Source organism: Mus musculus, chromosome 8 (assembly GCF_000001635.26).
Source record: "Mus musculus strain C57BL/6J chromosome 8, GRCm38.p6 C57BL/6J".
Classification (NCBI taxonomy): domain Eukaryota; kingdom Metazoa; phylum Chordata; class Mammalia; order Rodentia; family Muridae; genus Mus; species Mus musculus.
Window position 1 is genome coordinate 21,969,623 of NC_000074.6, and position 17,644 is coordinate 21,987,266.

Sequence of the window (17,644 nt, forward strand, 5' to 3'; positions counted from 1 at the left end):
TGCCAACCTGTTGGGGGCTCGCTCCTTTTCATGGGTCCCCAGTCTAGGGCCTCATTTTGATCTCCAATCTGTGACTCAGAATTAAAAATGAAAGGGTCACTGCAATGACTGCTGGGATGAGCCCAGGAGACGCATCACCAGGATTCTGATGTGACAATGTCTGCCTGCCATCTGAGGGCTCCAGGGCCCTCCCAGTTGGGAAACAGCTAAGCAGTAAGTAACCTTAAAAATAAGTTGTAGCCTGGTATGGTGATGAAGGCCAGTTATGTTTTTATTGAATTTATAAGTATCTATATAAACACATAGTCGTTTCTATTGTCCTTGATATATAATACATATATAAAGACTCAATCTCAACTATTTTATTTTTAAAGAGCATTTGGTTTTTATATTTGTTTGTATGGGGGGTGTGGACCGCTGTGTGTGTATAGATGTCAGAGAACAACTTACAGGAGTTCTCTCTCTCCTTCCACTCTATGGCTTTCAGGAATCAAATACAGGTCTTCAGACTGGGCAGCGAGTGCTTTTACCCACTAAGCTACTTTGCCATCCTTCCCAAAGATTCTGTAGTGGTCACTTGATAAAAACTTGAAGATAATTTTTCCTCTACTCTTCTAATTCAAGTAACTGCGATCCATTGAGCTTCTGTATCTTGAACATCTGCTCTGTGGCAGAAATTACACTAGGCACTGTGCCTAGCGATGACAGACAGGCATCAGGAGGGAAGGAGGGCAGCCCTGAGTCTGAGTGAGAGGCTGTGAGGAGAGGTTGTCTAGAGAAGGCATCTCCTTACCTAAGTCTGGAAGGATTGGCTAGGTCAGTTAGTTCAAGCTATCTAGGGGTTTGGGGAGGGGACTAATGGAATGGAAGTAAAGAACTTAGCATAGTCCAAAGATTCTAGACAAAGCATCATAGAATGACACAAACAAAATCAAAATTCTAAATCAGTTATATTCACCCTACATTTTTTTTTACTATCTGCTGGGTTACAAAGACAGGAAGATACATCCACACATAATGTCAAGTATATAAGGTAATGATAGGAAACTGGCAGATAGAGATGGAGAAGAAGAAAGAAACAAGAATTGAAGCCTACCTTGAAGGTGAAGGAAACCTTAGAAGGGACACACTTGGTGCTTTGGTACAGACGTAAAAATGTTCAGGTTGTATCTAGAAAACTAACTAAAATGTTCAGGTTGTGTCTAGAGAACAAACTATATGTCGCATGGAGCAGAGTAGACAGAAGAATATAAAGATATAGACAAGCAGTAGTTGGTTGGTTTTGCTTTTTTGTGCTATAGAGTATTTGATGGCTTATAAGCAGGTATGATACAACAAGACAGAACCTTAGAAACCCGAGTTAGGGAAGGTTACTCTGCCTAGGCAGATATCTGGACAGCAAGGTCAACAACAGAGACCATGGAAGCAGGAACAGACATCCTACCCAGAAATGGCTACTGGAAGATGGAACAGGAAGTTTGTGCCTCCAAGAGATGGGAAGGATCAGAAACATTAGGGCTTGGTGGCTAAGGAGAATTCTGGTATAAGAGGGGAAGAGGTCAGAGGTGAGCCCCAGCTTCTGGTTCGTGTTACTGGAGGGAGGTGAGGTCAACAGCCATACACAGCATAGCTACCATCTTTTCATGTATTCTCTCTCTCTCTCTCTCTCTCTCTCTCTCTCTCTCTCTCTGTGTGTGTGTGTGTGTGTGTGTGTGTGTGTGTGCCTGGTGCCTTGTAGCAAACAGCTCTCACATATGAGCCTCCCAGTGTGAGTGAACATTGACATATCGAGAAAGAGAGGGGAGACACACACACACAGAGAGAGAGAGAGAGAGAGAGAGAGAGAGAGAGAGAGAGAGAGAGGTGTTTCATTCCCTGATCCCAAGCTAGAAGAGAAGAACACAGGGAAAGTCTGGGCCATGCTGCTTCACAGTGTGGGGCTTTAGTGAAGACCACTGAGGACAAACTCAGCTTTCAAGAAGCACATAGTGTTGTCTGCGCACTTAGGCATGTGCACACTAGCTACATTCAGCTTTCCCTGCACTCTAGACACTCATTTTTCTCACCCCGTGACCAGCCATGGTGCTTATCTGAATTGTGGGCTGCCTTGGTATTTGCTACTTCAGCTACACGACAGTGTTTAGAATCCTTATCCTCACCTTTCTTCTTTGCCTTCCTATCTTTCTCTTTTCCTCTCTTCCCTTCCCCCTTCCTTTCCTTTTCTTTCCCTTCCTCTCCTCTCTTTTCCTTTTCCTTCATTTCCTCTTCTCTCCTTCCACTTCTGTCTTCTCTTTGCTTCCCATTCCTTATTTTCCTCTTTCCTCTCTTGTCTCTTCTCCACACCTCCTCCCATCTTTTTCTCTTTTTCTCTCTTCTTTCCTCTTTTAATTGGTGTTTAGGTTTTTTATGGACATATTTTTATATGACACATATGCAGTCAGCACCCAACAAACAAACAGGGCACTGCCCCGCCTCCAGCTCTTCTCGACTGCTCACACTTCAACCTCTTAGTCACACCCTGAATTCTTCTCCCACCCACCACTATCCTGATTAAGTTCACTTAGTTGCTTTTATTCATTGGGCTATAACTAAAGTATGTTTCCCTACACAGTGGGGTTGACGCTTGTTTGGGATCTTTATTCTTTGATATCCCTTGATTCTTTCATCACAATATTTATAGATTTCATTCATGTTGCTGTTTGTACTTCTGTTGTGCACTAAAGGAATTAACCACCATGTTTTATTACTTCTGCTTGCTATGAATTGGGCTGTTTCCAGACTGACGAGTGTGGACAAAGCATACTTGAATATGCTTTGTCTGTGCCCTGGTCATAAATTAGAAGTTCCCTTCCGGTTGGCATCTAGAAGTAGAATTGCTAGCTAGCTCACTGGTGTCATAACTAAGTAAAAACATTACGCGAGCATTTTTCAGGTTCCACAGCCTCACTAATATTTGGCATTGTCTCACTTTTTCTCATTAAGCCTCTTTTTATCAAATATGCTTTTTTGCAAAAATAATCTCCCTCCCTCCGTTGGTGGAGTCCCCTTCCAATTGTCCAGGTATTTTGTAAAAACAGCTTTCACGTGGGAGCCACCAAACATGAATGAACGTGAACTTCCAAGAGAAGAATTTAGATGAATCTTGAGTGGTTTTGGCAAAAGTAAACCCTCTGGAGACTGTGGCAACTTATTACTTAAGAGGAAAGCAAATGACCTTCAATCCACCCTTAAATGACCACGTCACCCTTGCGTTCTTTTATTCCTAGTTTAGCACCAGTGTCTTTGTTGGGTGAGATTGTTTTTGGAATACTAGACTTTGAATGTATCAACCAGCTCAAAGCCATGACCACCCTGCATTCTCCTGTACTAAAGGGTCTCTCTCACCAATACGATCAAGAGAGCAATGATTAAATTCTCATATCAGACAGCATGCTTCCAAACACTGTTCTCTGGTGAATGTTCCTCACAGATGTGTTCTCTCTGATGTACTCACAGGGTTTGGCCAACTGACCTGGACGTGGTCAACAGCCCTGACCTCCAACACAGCCATCCACCATTCCAACTGATTGGGAGATGTTTCCCTTCAAGGTGAGCAAGTGGATGGGACTGGCCTGCCTCCGGTCACTGGTGCTGCCCTCGCCCAGTATCCGTCAGAAGAAATTAATACACAAGCTGCAGGAGGAAAAGGCTTTTCGAGAAGAGATGAAAATTTTCCATGAGAAAATCGAAGACTTCAGGGAAGAGATCTGGGAGTTCCGAGGCAAGATCAGGGCTTTCCGGGGCCAGATCCTGGGTTTTTGGGAAGAAGAGAGACCTTTCTGGGAAGAAGAGAAGATCTTCTGGAAGGAAGAAAAAACCTTCTGGGAAATGGAAAAATCTTTCCGGGAAGAAGAGAAGACTTTCTGGAAAAAATACAGAACCTTCTGGAAGGAGGACAAGGCATTCTGGAGAGAGGATAATGCTTTATGGGAAAGAGACCGGAATCTTCTTCAGGAGGACAAGGCCCTATGGGAGGAGGAAAAGGCCTTGTGGGTAGAGGAAAGAGCCCTGCTTGCAGAAGAAAAGGCTTTGTGGGAAGATAAGAAGTCCCTCTGGGAGGAAGAGAATGCCCTCTGGGAGGAAGAAAAAGCCCTCTGGGTGGAAGGTGGTGGTTTCCATCTCCTTGGGGAACAGAGGCACCAAAATGGTCCCTACAATGCCAATGAAGAGCCACAGTCAACATCCTTCCCCCGGGGCCGTGCTTAGTGGACAACTGAACACAGAGGGTGATGGGGTGCAGACATCACTGGTTGGACTGAAATCCAGGGTGACCCCATAATCTAGAAGAAATAGACACTAATTTGTCTCTTTGCCATGAAAGAGATAATAAAGTCCTGAAGAGAGGTTTGACAAAGCAGCTCTTCGAGGAAGGTCGGCTTCATTCTTCCTGCCACGCCATCTGATTCTGTGATTTTTGTACTCGATCCTCTAGATTATCACTGGCCACTGGGGTTGGCTTCAGATAGTTCCCATTGTCCTTTGCCTGTGTGGGTGTTTGTAAGGTTGCATAAAAGAGACTCAACGTCAGGCTGAGACATACAGGGACAGAGAGGAGCTGAGACAGCCTGCCTCTGCCACCCTGTGGGGGTGACCTCTTCTTTACTTTGGCTAGTCTGGGAGGCCTGACTTGGGCTGACAGACCTCTAGAGGTTTGCCAAACTCCTGGAAGTGGGAGAAAGGGGCTTTGACAGTGTCCAGAGGCTCAAGAACACTTTTTAAAAGCACTAACCTTTTCTGAGAATGGAGAAAAAAGTAGACTGGAGGGATGATCCAGGAACCATGACAGTCTTGTCTCTGTATCCTTGCACTCAGATAGGTTTCCCTGTATGTGACTCTAGGTTGTCAATTCCTTAGCCCTGCCCTGCTGACTTGTGTAAGCTTTCCCATTACTCTGGGTTGAAAAAAAAAATTATGACATCCATTGATGAGAGAACAGAGACCCAGAAAGGCAAAGTGATTTCATGTGGCCAGGAAAAGAACATATCTACTCTGCCCTGGGATCCAGCTCCTTCTCTAATACATGGTAGTTCTCTTTAGAGGCCACTTACCATTAGAGGTAGTGAGTCTAGTAAGGAAGTCTAGTCACGGGGGCTTTGTCCTTGAAGGGAACAATATTTAATACAGGCATCAAAGCAACAGACCAAGCAGCCATGGATCAAGACCTCCCAAGCTGTAGGTCCAAATAAACTTTCCAATCTAGAAGGTGATGGATCACCTTGGGTATTGAGTGAAATAACGAAAAACTGGCTGACATGTAGAGAGACCAAGATGATGTTTTAGATGATCTGATTTCAAAAGTGATCACTGAGGCTCATACCCAAGAAAATCTAGACTGAATGTGGTATGGGAAGTGACAGGAGCACACAGAGCAGCAAAGGGTAAAGATCAAGCAGGCCCCAGATGCTACCAAAGGGGGAAAAAATCAGAAAGTGATTAACACCAAATGAAAGTTAAAGAACAAGAAGTACAGCTCAGCAGTAAAGCGTTTGCTTAGCGTGTGTGAGGTGGTAGTTTTCATTCCGAGGCTGCAAAGACATATGGAACATAAAATCTAAAGCAATTTGAAGCAGGAATTAGAAGGACACGCTGAATAGAATTGGCCCTCTTCTCAATTTCCCATAGAGACTACTGGAAGCAACAACTGTCCGTTGACGAGTGCCCGGAAAAGCTATCCAGAGAGGGTGTGGGTCTCACTGATTTTCTTTTACCCAGTACACAGTGGTAACCTTTGGCTGTCTCGGGTTCTGCTCTTCCAGATCTAGGTAAGAAAATGAGCAGGTCAACGAGCCAGTGCATCTATACACGGTGAAGGCCGGGGGAGACAGACTCGTGGAGCGCTTCCTTACCTTTCTCTTAAGCTACTTGAAAGCATGAGTGGGAGCTCGTAGAAAGGTTATCTAGAGGGGAAGATGGCTTTGAGAGTCTTACAAGAGAGGAGGGATGATCTGGAGACTAAGCCATAGGATGCATTCCAGATATAGAGAATGGAAAAGCACAGAGCTTTGAGGAACTGCACACCCTTGGTTAAATGCCGGGGTGGAGTCGGGGGCACGGACTAAGGAGCTATAAGAAATACTGGTGGGATGATCCAGGAGCAGTGTGGGCAACAGAGAGCCACTGAGGGGTGACAGGAGAAGGGATGATGAATTTATACTTAAATGTAAGGCATTATTTGGTGCTAGAGACCAAATCCAATGTCTCACATATGCTAGAGGAATTCACCACCACTGTTACACCTCCAGCTCGGGCTTCAGTCTTAGAAACAGCATCTGATTGTTCACATGGAACTCACAGAGAAATAGCATGGACCTCATAGATATAGAATCATAGGCCTTGATCCAATCTATTGAATTGGGGTCCTATTTAATAAGGTCCCTGAGTTAATTGTGTGCCTTTCAATTTGGCAGCATATTTCTGTAATATGAATGAGCATAGGAGAAGGCAGTGGGGGAAATGGTGAGACCATTCATCTGGCCACAGCAGGATCCAAGGAAAGGTGATGGATTGGGGTGAAGCAGCAGCAGGGTTGGGATAGAGAGAAACCACATCTTGGATAGCCATTGAGAGGCAGACCGGTATCTGTTTGCCGAGGGACGGATGGGATTTGAGGATGTAGGAGAAGCAGATAACCAAGATGTGGGTTCCTCACAGACAATGAAGGAGCCATTGTGCCTGTCACTAAGACACAAAGGGATCAGGAAAGTGAAGAGCTTAGTCTAGGACATGAAAGATTTCAGGTCTCCATAACTTGTCAGTGCTTGGATTCCCGTGGAGCTGGACTTGTAGGCACTTGTGGGCTATCCAATATGGGTTTTGAAACGACCTCTGGGAATGGAACTCTAGACCTCTGGGAGAGTAGCAAGCACTCTTAAGTAGCAAGTGCCTTCTCTTCAGCCATGTCACCAATGATTTTTTTTTAATTTTATTTTTATTTTTTCTTGAAATCAAAATATTTTGGTTATTTTACTCATTTACATTTCAAATGTTGTTCCCCTTCCCAGTCTCCCCTCTGCAAATCTCCCATCCCCTCCCCCCACCAATGTCTTTTTAAACGAGTCAGTGGAAATACCTCTCTCTACCCCTGACTCCCTAAATGAAAGTGGATAGAGACACCATGGCTTTTTCCCCCAGGAGGTAGATTCTGATATGTAGGCTAGATCTCTGGTCTAATCTAATAAATCCTGATGAAGATTTCTCTCTGGCACCTTCATCCAAAAAGTCAAGATTGTAGCCTTAGGAAATTCTGGTCGGAAATCTTTATGTCTGTTTCTGTGGATGACTGAATGGCTGATAGCATAGTACAACTTACCCTTTCTATTTCAGCTATTGCTCTGGGCCTCACCACTTCCCTCTGAACTTCCCTGGAGACTAGAGAGCCAGCCATCTCTCAGAGCTCATTTTGGTTAATGGTAACTGGAAGCCAACCTGGGCATTCCTTCTTCTTCTCTCTGAAGGAGTGGGGAGTTCTTCTGCCCTGGTCACCTATGCTCAGAGAGACAACCCAACCTTTTTTTTTTTTTTTTTTTTTTTTTTTTTTTAATGGTTCTATCAGCCACATGGTAAACTGCAACTACTCTCTACTTCCTCCTGGTTCCACCATAGTTCCCCTCCCCTGTCTTTTCTAATTCCTTGTCTCCTTGGTTCCAAATCCCTTGATTACATTCTCATTCCTGCAGATTCATCACACTAGAATACTCTCTTGGCACCTCTTCCTTTCCTTTGTTGTTCTGTTCACTGTGCAGTTTAATTCCAGCTCAGACATCAGTCCGGAGGGCAGAGGGGTATTGGGAAGCTCAGTCACTTTAAACAGACTCCTCTTCAATGTATGTTTTAAAAGTTTCTCAGGGACTGGACAGATGGCTCAGTGGTTAAGAGCACTGACTGCTCTTCTGAAGGTCCTGAGTTCAAATCCCAGCAACCACATGGTGGCTTACAACCATCTGTAATGTGATCTGATGCCCTCTTCTGGTATGTCTGAAGACAGACAGCTACAGTGTACTTAGATATAATAATAAATCTTTTTTTAAAAAATTCTCTTTAGGATTTGATGATGACTACAAAGTGTCTCTGAGAGAAAGTTCCATAAATTGGCCACCTTATGGCATAGGCTAGACCCAGTGGTCCTTAGACCACCTCCCATCACTAGACCTGACTGTCTTGTGGTTACAGGAAGCCCTGATACCCAGACCATTTCTCCTACATTGATTAGTGGTTAGCCCTAATACTACCCCTCCTTTGCATTGAAGACTTTCACTCTGAGCCATCATCCCAAAGACAAGTTCTCCACTCATATTTTGTCCACTACCCCATGCCATCATTCTACCCTCACAGTCAGGATGAGGGTACAGGCCCCCCACCCCACCCCTTCTCACATCATCAGCCCTCATCTCTACCATTCCCCACAGCTCACAGTCTCTGTTATGAGCCCAAGTCCTGTCCTCTGCTCTCCTTTCCATCCCCTGGGATAGACCAACAAGAATGCTTGTCCCTAGCTTACAAGTGATCCTCTATGGCATGATTATGATCTATAAAATGGATAGGCTCCAAATACCCGGATCTCTAAGCGACCCCAGCCCTTCACCTCTCTCATTAAGTCTATTCCACAAATCCACAAATGTACTTGGAATGACTGCCAGCAACTGCTTTGACTGTTCACAGCTGAGCAGTGAAAAGTTTGGGGATTTTCTTGGCCACAGCTGCTTACAGGGAACAGAAAACTGACTTGGAGGTTTTCCCTTCCACCCACCCCAAATGGGACCAGAATACGCCCCCTGGCCCTTCCTTGAATGCTTAATGAGACGCTTTTTTAAAACCCTCATTCCTTTTGAAACTGTAGCCATGAGAACAACTGGGCTCTACATTTGGCTTTTGTTAGCCAATCTTTGGGATCCAGAAAAAGGATGCTCCAAATACTTGAGAGTTTCATGGGCATAAACACTTTGCAGCTTCTAGAAGTGCCAAAAAGGTTTTCCTAACTGAGATGAAAAATAAAAACAGTTCTGACTGTAGATGGGACAGCACAAAGACAAGCTAAAATCACGGTTGCTGCCTCAAGAATTGTCCCATTCTGGACCAAAGGATGGCCTCATCTAGAGAAAAGGTGACAAGAACCTTGACGAGAAAAAAATCGGTGAAAATGAGACAGCCCGCACTAGAACAAGATCGATGTGTTTACTGCAAGCAAAGGAGCTATTAGAAAAGCCATGTTCCTGCCATCACAGGAAGGTCCTGGCCATTCTAGCCACTGGGGGATCAATAATGGATCAGAAGGAAGACACCTGGGGTCTGCTCTCCTTGCTGTCCAGGAGCCCTTAGCTACAGCATCTGAAGGAAGCCACTTAATCTAATTGCTAGTGGGAACAAACTCTTTAAAAACCATGCTAGATTGGCCTTCCCCAAGCGAACTTCCTACTCAGGCAGCTACTGGCAGTCTGGGACTACCACTTCATACCTGAGAATACAGTGAATCTGGGTCACAAGCAAGTATCTGTGAGGACACAGTGAAACTGCCCAATTGGACCACTTCATGGACAGAAAGAAACATTAACTGGGGAAACAAACAAGCTGTCTCCAAGAATAATGGCCAGCAGCATGGTGAGAAAGCAAGCAGATTTGTATGATAGCAAGATAAGGGTCTTTGAATTGATGCAACCTGTTAAGATGAAGCAGGAATGAGATGCTCTTTCCAGATGTAATTGATCATTGAGAGTAGATCATTGAGGGATGTAGTGGTTTTCCTTGAATTCAGACATCTGTTTGCCTTTGTCTCCTGGGATTAAATGTGTGCACCACCATGCCTGGGCCAAAGATTTTAATGCCACTGTTCCTCAAGATCTGGATCAAAAGCCTGTGTCCTCGACATCTGAATTATAGTTCATTCCAGATTAAAAGTCTCAATTCAAGGTCAGCCTGGGACAGAGCAAGTTCTAGGTGAAGAAAAGCCTAAATCCAGGCTTCTAGCATTCAGGAGACACAGACGTTCAGATCTCTGAGTTCAGGTCAGTTTACAGAGCAAGTTCTAGGACAGCCAAGTTTAAGCCAGTGAAGGAGTTGGAAAACAGAAAGCTGGTGATAATGTAATATATCAAGGGGGTCATGTTGCAGCCCCAGAAAGCAGAAGAACTCAGCAGCTTTGGCCATGTGAAACTGGCTTTAGAGTCCAAAATAGAAGGAACTGCTGGGACAATTGCTGCTGGTTAGCTGGACCTAAGAAATTAGTGGTGATTAAGAAGAGATCAGCATCACTGAGATGAAATCTTCTGGGATGTGTTTTCTGAGAGCACAAAGAAGCTGTGTTCCAGAGATGGCCAAGGCTGAGCCTCATAATGCAGCTGGACTTGCTAATGTATAAATATCTCCTAGGTGGTACTGGCTTTGAAGGAATGAAGGGGTCATGGAGAGCAGCTGAGGCTCGGCACTGTGAGAGGCCAGGGAAGGCCGTTGGTGAAGGTGCAGCCTCAGATGCAGTTGATGGCCCAGGACTTGAATGGCTCCTGTGAAGAAATTGAGGCTTGGCACTATGAAGAGAACCTATAAGAGGCTATTGGTGAAGCCTAGTTGCAACGGAAGACCCCAGTGTATTGCAGATGGCAGTACCATGAGATGATCACTAAAAGCAGCAGCAGCAGTGGAATAAAGTCAACCTGAACCTAGAGTACTACAGAGGGCAGAGCTGAAGAAGTGACCCAAGCCCTTTGTGAAGCCCAGAAGATCATGTATGGATCCCAGACACCGGAACAAGAAGCTGTAAAGTTGAAGTTGCTGTGGAGGCCCCAAGATGTTAGAAATGCCAGAGCCATGGGATACCTGCCAAGGAAAGTTGCTTACAGAGACTAGAACTGGCCCAAGAGAAAGAATTGTGCTGTAGTCAGGAAAGCTGAAAGGAGTTGGACACCAGACATGGAGATGCAGAGTTTGGAGTCTGCCTAGCTAGTTTTTGGTCTTGCTTTTGCCCAGGATGTCATTTGTTGGAGGTATGTGATCTGCTTTTTTATTTTTATTTTACAAGAGATTACATTTAAGAGATTACATGAATCTCAGAAGAGACTTTGAACTTTGGACTCCTATCATTGTTGAGACTTATAGACTTTGGGACTTTGGAAGTTGGACTGAACCTACTTTGCATTATGCTATGGCTAGGCATGGCTCCCGTAGACTCCTGTGGTTGAACAAGCCTATGGGGGCCAGGGAGTGGAATGTGGTAGTTTAAATATGCTTGGCCCAGGGAGTGGCACTATTAAGAGGTATGGCCTTGTTGAAGAAGTGGTCACCTTGGGGGTGTGCTTTGAGACCCTCCTCCTAGCTGTCTATGGACAGTCTGCTCCTGGCTTCCTATGGATGAAGATGTAGAACTCTCAGCTCCTTTTCCAGCCCCATGCCTGCCTGCATGCTGCCATGTTTCCTGCAATAATGATAATGGACTGAACCTCTGAACCGGTAAGCCAGCCCCAATTAAATGTTATCTTTTATAAGAGTTGCCTTGGTCATGGTGTCTCTTCACAACAGTAAAACCCAAACTAAGACATCCTAAAAGTGGAAATATTATAGTGAGAAAAAAATCATGCAGAAATAATTATGAACTGTGTTTTGAACACAAGTGTGACATACATAAAACACACACACACACACACACACACACACCTGTTCACTGTGTGTGTCTGGTGCCTTCAGACACCAGAAGACTGAATCTGATCCTTAAAACTGGAGCTACAGATGGTTCTGAGCCACCATATGGGTTCTGAGAGCCTAACCAGGTCCTCTGCAAGAGCACTAAGTGCACCTAATGACTGGACCATCACTCTAGGACCTAATTTTGTTGTTGTTGTTGTTGTTGTTTTTCTCTTCCCTAAACTTTATTCTTTTATTTTTTGAGATTGTAATGTAATTACGTGTGTGTGTGTGTGTGTGTGTGTGTGTGTGTGTGTGTGTGTGTGTGAGTGTGTGTGTACATTTTCATTATCTACTGGGAACTTGAAGGACATTTAGATTGTTTCCACTTTCTAGATACTGAATAGAGCAGCAATGAACATGGCTAAACAAGAATCTGTGGACTAAGATGTGGACTCCCTTGGGCATATGCCAAAGAGTGTACAGCTGAGCCATATGGTGGATTTGTTTTTGCTGTCAGAGAATTCTCCCCAGAAAAACCTGAGGGCTAAATAATAATGAAGAGAACTTGGATTCTGGCTGTGACTGGGGTATTGTTTGGTCAGAGAGACATCTGGTGGCTCCCAAGCTAAATTGCACCAGCTTGCCAAAGGACGGTAGCCACCTCCTCTCCTGAACTGAAAGGTTCAGCTTTGCCTTAGGAGGAGAGAGCTTTCCACCTGCAGAGTGGATTGTGAGCTCTGAGGCCACAGTGACAGTGTGGGTGGCCCCCTCCATCCCCCGCTGTCTCCCTGGCAGCTAGTTTAACGGTGCTGTCACTTGGTTCCCTGGCAATAAAAATGGAATGTATGTAGATAGCTCCTGTGAGCATTGTGAGAGACTAGCAAGTCACAGATAGTCCTCCCTGGGGCCACTGCATCATCTCGGTGTTCAGTGGTTGCAGCCGGTCAAGGCTGGAGCACAGGAAGCCAGGAGACTCTGCCATATCTGTATCCGGATGCATCCACACACAAAGACAAAGGATCTCCCTCTACAAAACCCTGCTCCGGAGCTTTTCTCCAGAAGCCGGGATGGCTTGTGGAGCAGCTCTCTGCACCAACTTTCTCAATTTCTACACTTAGAATTTTTGCTGTAACAGTGTTATGGTTTGTATATGCTCGACCCAGGGAGTGGCACTATTAGAAGGTATGACCCTGTTGGAGTAGGTGTGGGCTTGTTGGAGTAGGTATGTGGGGGTCATGGGGGCGCTTTAAGACTCTCATCCTAGCTGCCTAGAAGCCAGTATTCTGCTAGCAGCCTTCAGATGAAGCCAGCCCCATTTAAATGTTATCCTTTATAAGACCAGCCTTGCAGGGCAGTGGTGGCATATGCCTTTAATCCCAGCACTTGGGAGGCAGAGGCAGGCAGATTTCTGAGTTCGAGGGCAGCCTAATCGACAGAGTGAGTTCCAGGACATCCAGGGCTACACAAAGAAACCCATCTTGAAAAAAACAAAAATAAAAATAATAATAAAATAAAAAATTAAAAAAGACTTGCCTTAGTCATGGTATTTGTTCACAGCAATAAAACCCTAAGACAGAAGTTGGTACCAGGAACTGGGGTATTGCTATGATGGGCCTGTTCATGGTTTTGTTTGGAAGAATGTGGATTTGGAGACATTGGATATGGAAAGCACTGGAATGCTTTAAGTGGGGCTTAATGAGCTATTCTAATAGGAATATGGAAGATTTTGTTACTGAGAGTGATTTGAATTGTTCCAACCTGGACCAAGATATTTCAGTGGAGAATTTCAATATGTGGCCTAGAGACTGTTTTGTGGTATTTTGGTGAAGAATGTGGCTAATTTTTGCCCTTGTCTGAAAAGTCTGGCTGGAGCTATGGTGAAGAGACTCAGAAACACCCAGCAGAAACTTTGATCTCTGGTTAAGTCTCATGAAGAATGTTTTGAACAAGTGTGGCAAGCTTAGAAAGGAAAAATATAAAATATATGGTTTAAATATTAAGGGGCACCAGGAAGCAGAATGGAGCTGAATCCTATGTTCTAGGAGATAGCAGATTAAGGAAATAGAACTTTGAGGCAAGATCCTACCCAGCTAAATTTAGATCCAGGCAAGGTGGTACACACCTTTAATCACTGGAGATAAAGCCAGACAGATCTCTTGAGTTCAAGGCAAGCCTGTAACTGAGAAAGTTCTAGGTAAAGAAAACCTTTAAGTCCAGGTGTGGTAGTACACACCTTTTTTTTTTTCCATTTTTTATTAGGTATTTAGCTCATTTACATTTCCAATGCTATACCAAAAGTCCCCCATACCCACCCACCCCCAGTCCCCTGCCCGCCCACTCCCCCTTTTTGGCCCTGGCGTTCCCCTGTTCTGGGGCATATAAAGTTTGTGTGTCCAATGGGCCTCTCTTTCCAGTGATGGCCGACTAGGCCATCTTTTGATACATATGCAGCTAGAGTCAAGAGCTCCGGGGTACTGGTTAGTTCATAATGTTGATCCACCTATAGGGTTGCAGATCCCTTTAGCTCCTTGGGTACTTTCTCTAGCTCCTCCATTGGGAGCCCTGTAATCCATCCATTAGCCGACTGTGGGCATCCACTTCTGTGTTTGCTAGGCCCCGGCATAGTCTCACAAGACACAGCTACATCTGGGTCCTTTCGATAAAATCTTGCTAGTGTATGCAATGGTGTCAGCGTTTGGATGCTGATTATGGGGTGGATCAATATTGGAAAAAATGGCTATCTTGCCAAAAGCAATCTACAGATTCAATGCAATCCCCATCAAAATTCCAACTCAATTCTTCAACGAATTAGAAGGAGCAATTTGCAAATTCATCTGGAATAACAAAAAACTTAGGATAGCAAAAACTCTTCTCAAGGATAAAAGAACCTCTGGTGGAATCACCATGCCTGACCTAAAGCTTTACTACAGAGCAATTACCATTTTCTGAAGTCCACCTTCTTGAGTTCTTTATATATGTTGGATATTAGTCCCCTATCTGATTTAGGATAGGTAAAGATCCTTTCCCAATCTGTTGGTGGTCTCTTTGTCTTATTGACGGTGTCTTTTGCCTTGCAGAAACTTTGGAGTTTCATTAGGTCCCATTTGTCAATTCTCGATCTTACAGCACAAGCCATTGCTGTTCTGTTCAGGAAATTTTCCCCTGTGCCCATATCTTCAAGGCTTTTCCCCACTTTCTCCTCTATAAGTTTCAGTGTCTCTGGTTTTATGTGAATTTCTTTGATCCATTTAGATTTGACCTTAGTACAAGGAGATAAGTATGGATCAATTCGCATTCTTCTACATGATAACAACCAGTTGTGCCAGCACCATTTGTTGAAAATGCTGTCTTTCTTCCACTGGATGGTTTTAGCTCCCTTGTCGAAGATCAAGTGACCATAGGTGTGTGGGTTCATTTCTGGGTCTTCAATTCTATTCCATTGGTCTACTTGTCTGTCTCTATACCAGTACCATGCAGTTTTTACCACAATTGCTCTGTAGTAAAGCTTTAGGTCAGGCATGGTGATTCCGCCAGAGGTTCTTTTATCCTTGAGAAGAGTTTTTGCTATCCTAGGTTTTTTGTTATTCCAGATGAATTTGCAAATTGCTCCTTCTAATTCGTTGAAGAATTGAGTTGGAATTTTGATGGGGATTGCATTGAATCTGTAGATTGCTTTTGGCAAGATAGCCATTTTTACAATATTGATCCTGCCAATCCATGAGCATGGGAGATCTTTCCATCTTCTGAGATCTTCTTTAATTTCTTTCTTCAGAGACTTGAAGTTTTTATCATACAGATCTTTCACTTCCTTAGTTAGAGTCACGCCAAGATATTTTATATTATTTGTGACTATTGAGAAGGGTGTTGTTTCCCTAATTTTTTTCTCAGCCTGTTTATTCTTTGTGTAGAGAAAGGCCATTGACTTGTTTGAGTTTATTTTATATCCAGCTACTTCACCGAAGCTGTTTATCAGGTTTAGGAGTTCTCTGGTGGAATTTTTAGGGTCACTTATATATACTATCATATCATCTGCAAAAAGTGATATTTTGACTTCCTCCTTTCCAATTTGTATCCCCTTGATCTCCTTTTGTTGTCGAATTGCTCTGGCTAATACTTCAAGTACTATGTTGAAAAGGTAGGGAGAAAGTGGGCAGCCTTGTCTAGTCCCTGATTTTAGTGGGATTGCTTCCAGCTCCTCTCCATTTACTTTGATGTTGGCTACTGGTTTGCTGTAGATTGCTTTTATCATGTTTAGGTATGGGCCTTGAATTCCTTATCTTTCCAGAACTTTTATCATGAATGGGTGTTGGATCTTGTCAAATGCTTTTTCTGCATCCAACGAGATGATCATGTGGTTTTTGTCTTTGAGTTTGTTTATATAGTGGATTACATTGATGGATTTTCGTATATTAAACCATCCCTGCATTCCTGGAATAAAACCTACTTGGTCAGGATGGATGATTGCTTTAATGTGTTCTTGGATTCGGTTAGCGAGAATTTTATTGAGGATTTTTGCATCGATATTCATAAGAGAAATTGGTCTGAAGTTCTCTATCTTTGTTGGATCTTTCTGTGGTTTAGGTATCAGAGTAATAGTGGCTTCATAAAATGAGTTGGGTAGAGTACTTTCTACTTCTATCTTGTGAAAAAGTTTGTGCAGAACTGGAATTAGATCTTCTTTGAAGGTCTGATAGAACTCTGCACTAAACCTGTCTGGTCCTGGGCTTTTTTTGGCTGGGAGACTATTTATAACTGCTTCTATTTCTTTAGGGGATATGGGACTGTTTAGATGGTCAACTTGATCCTGATTCAACTATGGTACCTGGTATCTGTCCAGAAATTTGTCCATTTCGTCCAGGTTTTCCAGTTTTGTTGAGTATAGCCTTTTGTAGAAGGATCTGATGGTGTTTTGGATTTCTTCAGGATCTGTTGTTATGTCTCCCTTTTCAGTTCTGATTTTGTTAATTAGGATTTTGTCTCTGTGCCCTCTAGTGAGTCTAGCTAAGGGTTTATCTATCTTGTTGATTTTCTCAAAGAACCAACTCCTCGTTTGGTTAATTCTTTGAATAGTTCTTCTTGTTTCCACTTGGTTGATTTCACCCCTGAGTTTGATTATTTCCTGCCGTCTACTCCTCTTGGGTGAATTTGCTTCCTTTTTTTCTAGAGCTTTTAGATGTGTTGTCAAGCTGCTAGTATGTGCTCTCTCCCGTTTCTTCATGGAGGCACTCAGAGCTATGAATTTCCCTCTTAGAAATGCTTTCATTGTGTCCCAAAGGTTTGGGTACGTTGTGGCTTCATTTTCATTAAACTCTAAAAAGTCTTTAATTTCTTTCTTTATTCCTTCCTTGACCAAGGTATCATTGAGAAGAGTGTTGTTCAGTTTCCACGTGAGTGTTGGCTTTCTGTTATTTTTTTTGTTATTGAAGATCAGCCTTAGTGCATGGTGATCTGATAGGATACATGGGACAATTTCAATATTTTTGAATCTGTTGAGGCCTGTTTTGTGACCTATTATGTGGTCAATTTTGGAGAAGGTACCATGAGGTGCTGAGAAGAAGGTATATCCTTTTGTTTTAGGATAAAATGTTCTGTAGATATCTGTCAGATCCATTTGTTTCATCACTTCTGTTAGTTTCAGTGTGTCCCTGTTTAGTTTCTGTTTCCATGATCTGTCCATTGGTGAAAGTGGTGTGTTGAAGTCTCCCACTATTATTGTGTGAGGTGCAATGTGTGCTTTGAGCTTTACTAAAGTTTCTTTAATGAATGTGGCTGCCCTTGTATTTGGCGCATAGATATTCAGAATTGAGAGTTCCTCTTGGAGGATTTTACCTTTGATGAGAACAAAGTGCCCCTCCTTGTCTTTTTTGATGACTTTGGGTTGGAATTCAATCTTATCAGATATTAGGATGGCTACTCCAGCTTGTTTCTTCATACCATTTGCTTGGAAAATTGTTTTCCAGCCTTTTATTCTGAGGTAGTGTCTATCTTTTTCTCT

At 43.5% G+C, this 17,644-nt stretch overlaps 1 protein-coding gene across 3 annotated transcripts; it reads left to right on the plus strand.

The window, feature by feature from the left end:
- The first annotated feature begins 152 nt into the window (after positions 1-152).
- Positions 153-4,433, plus strand: Ccdc70 (coiled-coil domain containing 70). Of its 3 annotated transcripts, none has more exons than NM_001357224.1 (2): positions 153-213; positions 3,496-4,433. In NM_001357224.1, the coding sequence occupies exon 2, from the start codon at positions 3,574-3,576 to the stop codon at positions 4,243-4,245; it is 672 nt and encodes a 223-aa protein (NP_001344153.1). In that variant the 5' UTR covers positions 153-213; positions 3,496-3,573; the 3' UTR covers positions 4,246-4,433. The 3 variants fall into 3 exon arrangements, with proteins under 3 accessions (NP_001344153.1, XP_006509245.1, NP_080735.1); XM_006509182.1 differs by lacking the exon at positions 153-213 and adding an exon at positions 962-1,033 and having other exon boundaries at positions 3,496-4,432; NM_026459.4 differs by lacking the exon at positions 153-213 and adding an exon at positions 974-1,103.
- The last annotated feature ends 13,211 nt before the right edge of the window (positions 4,434-17,644 follow it).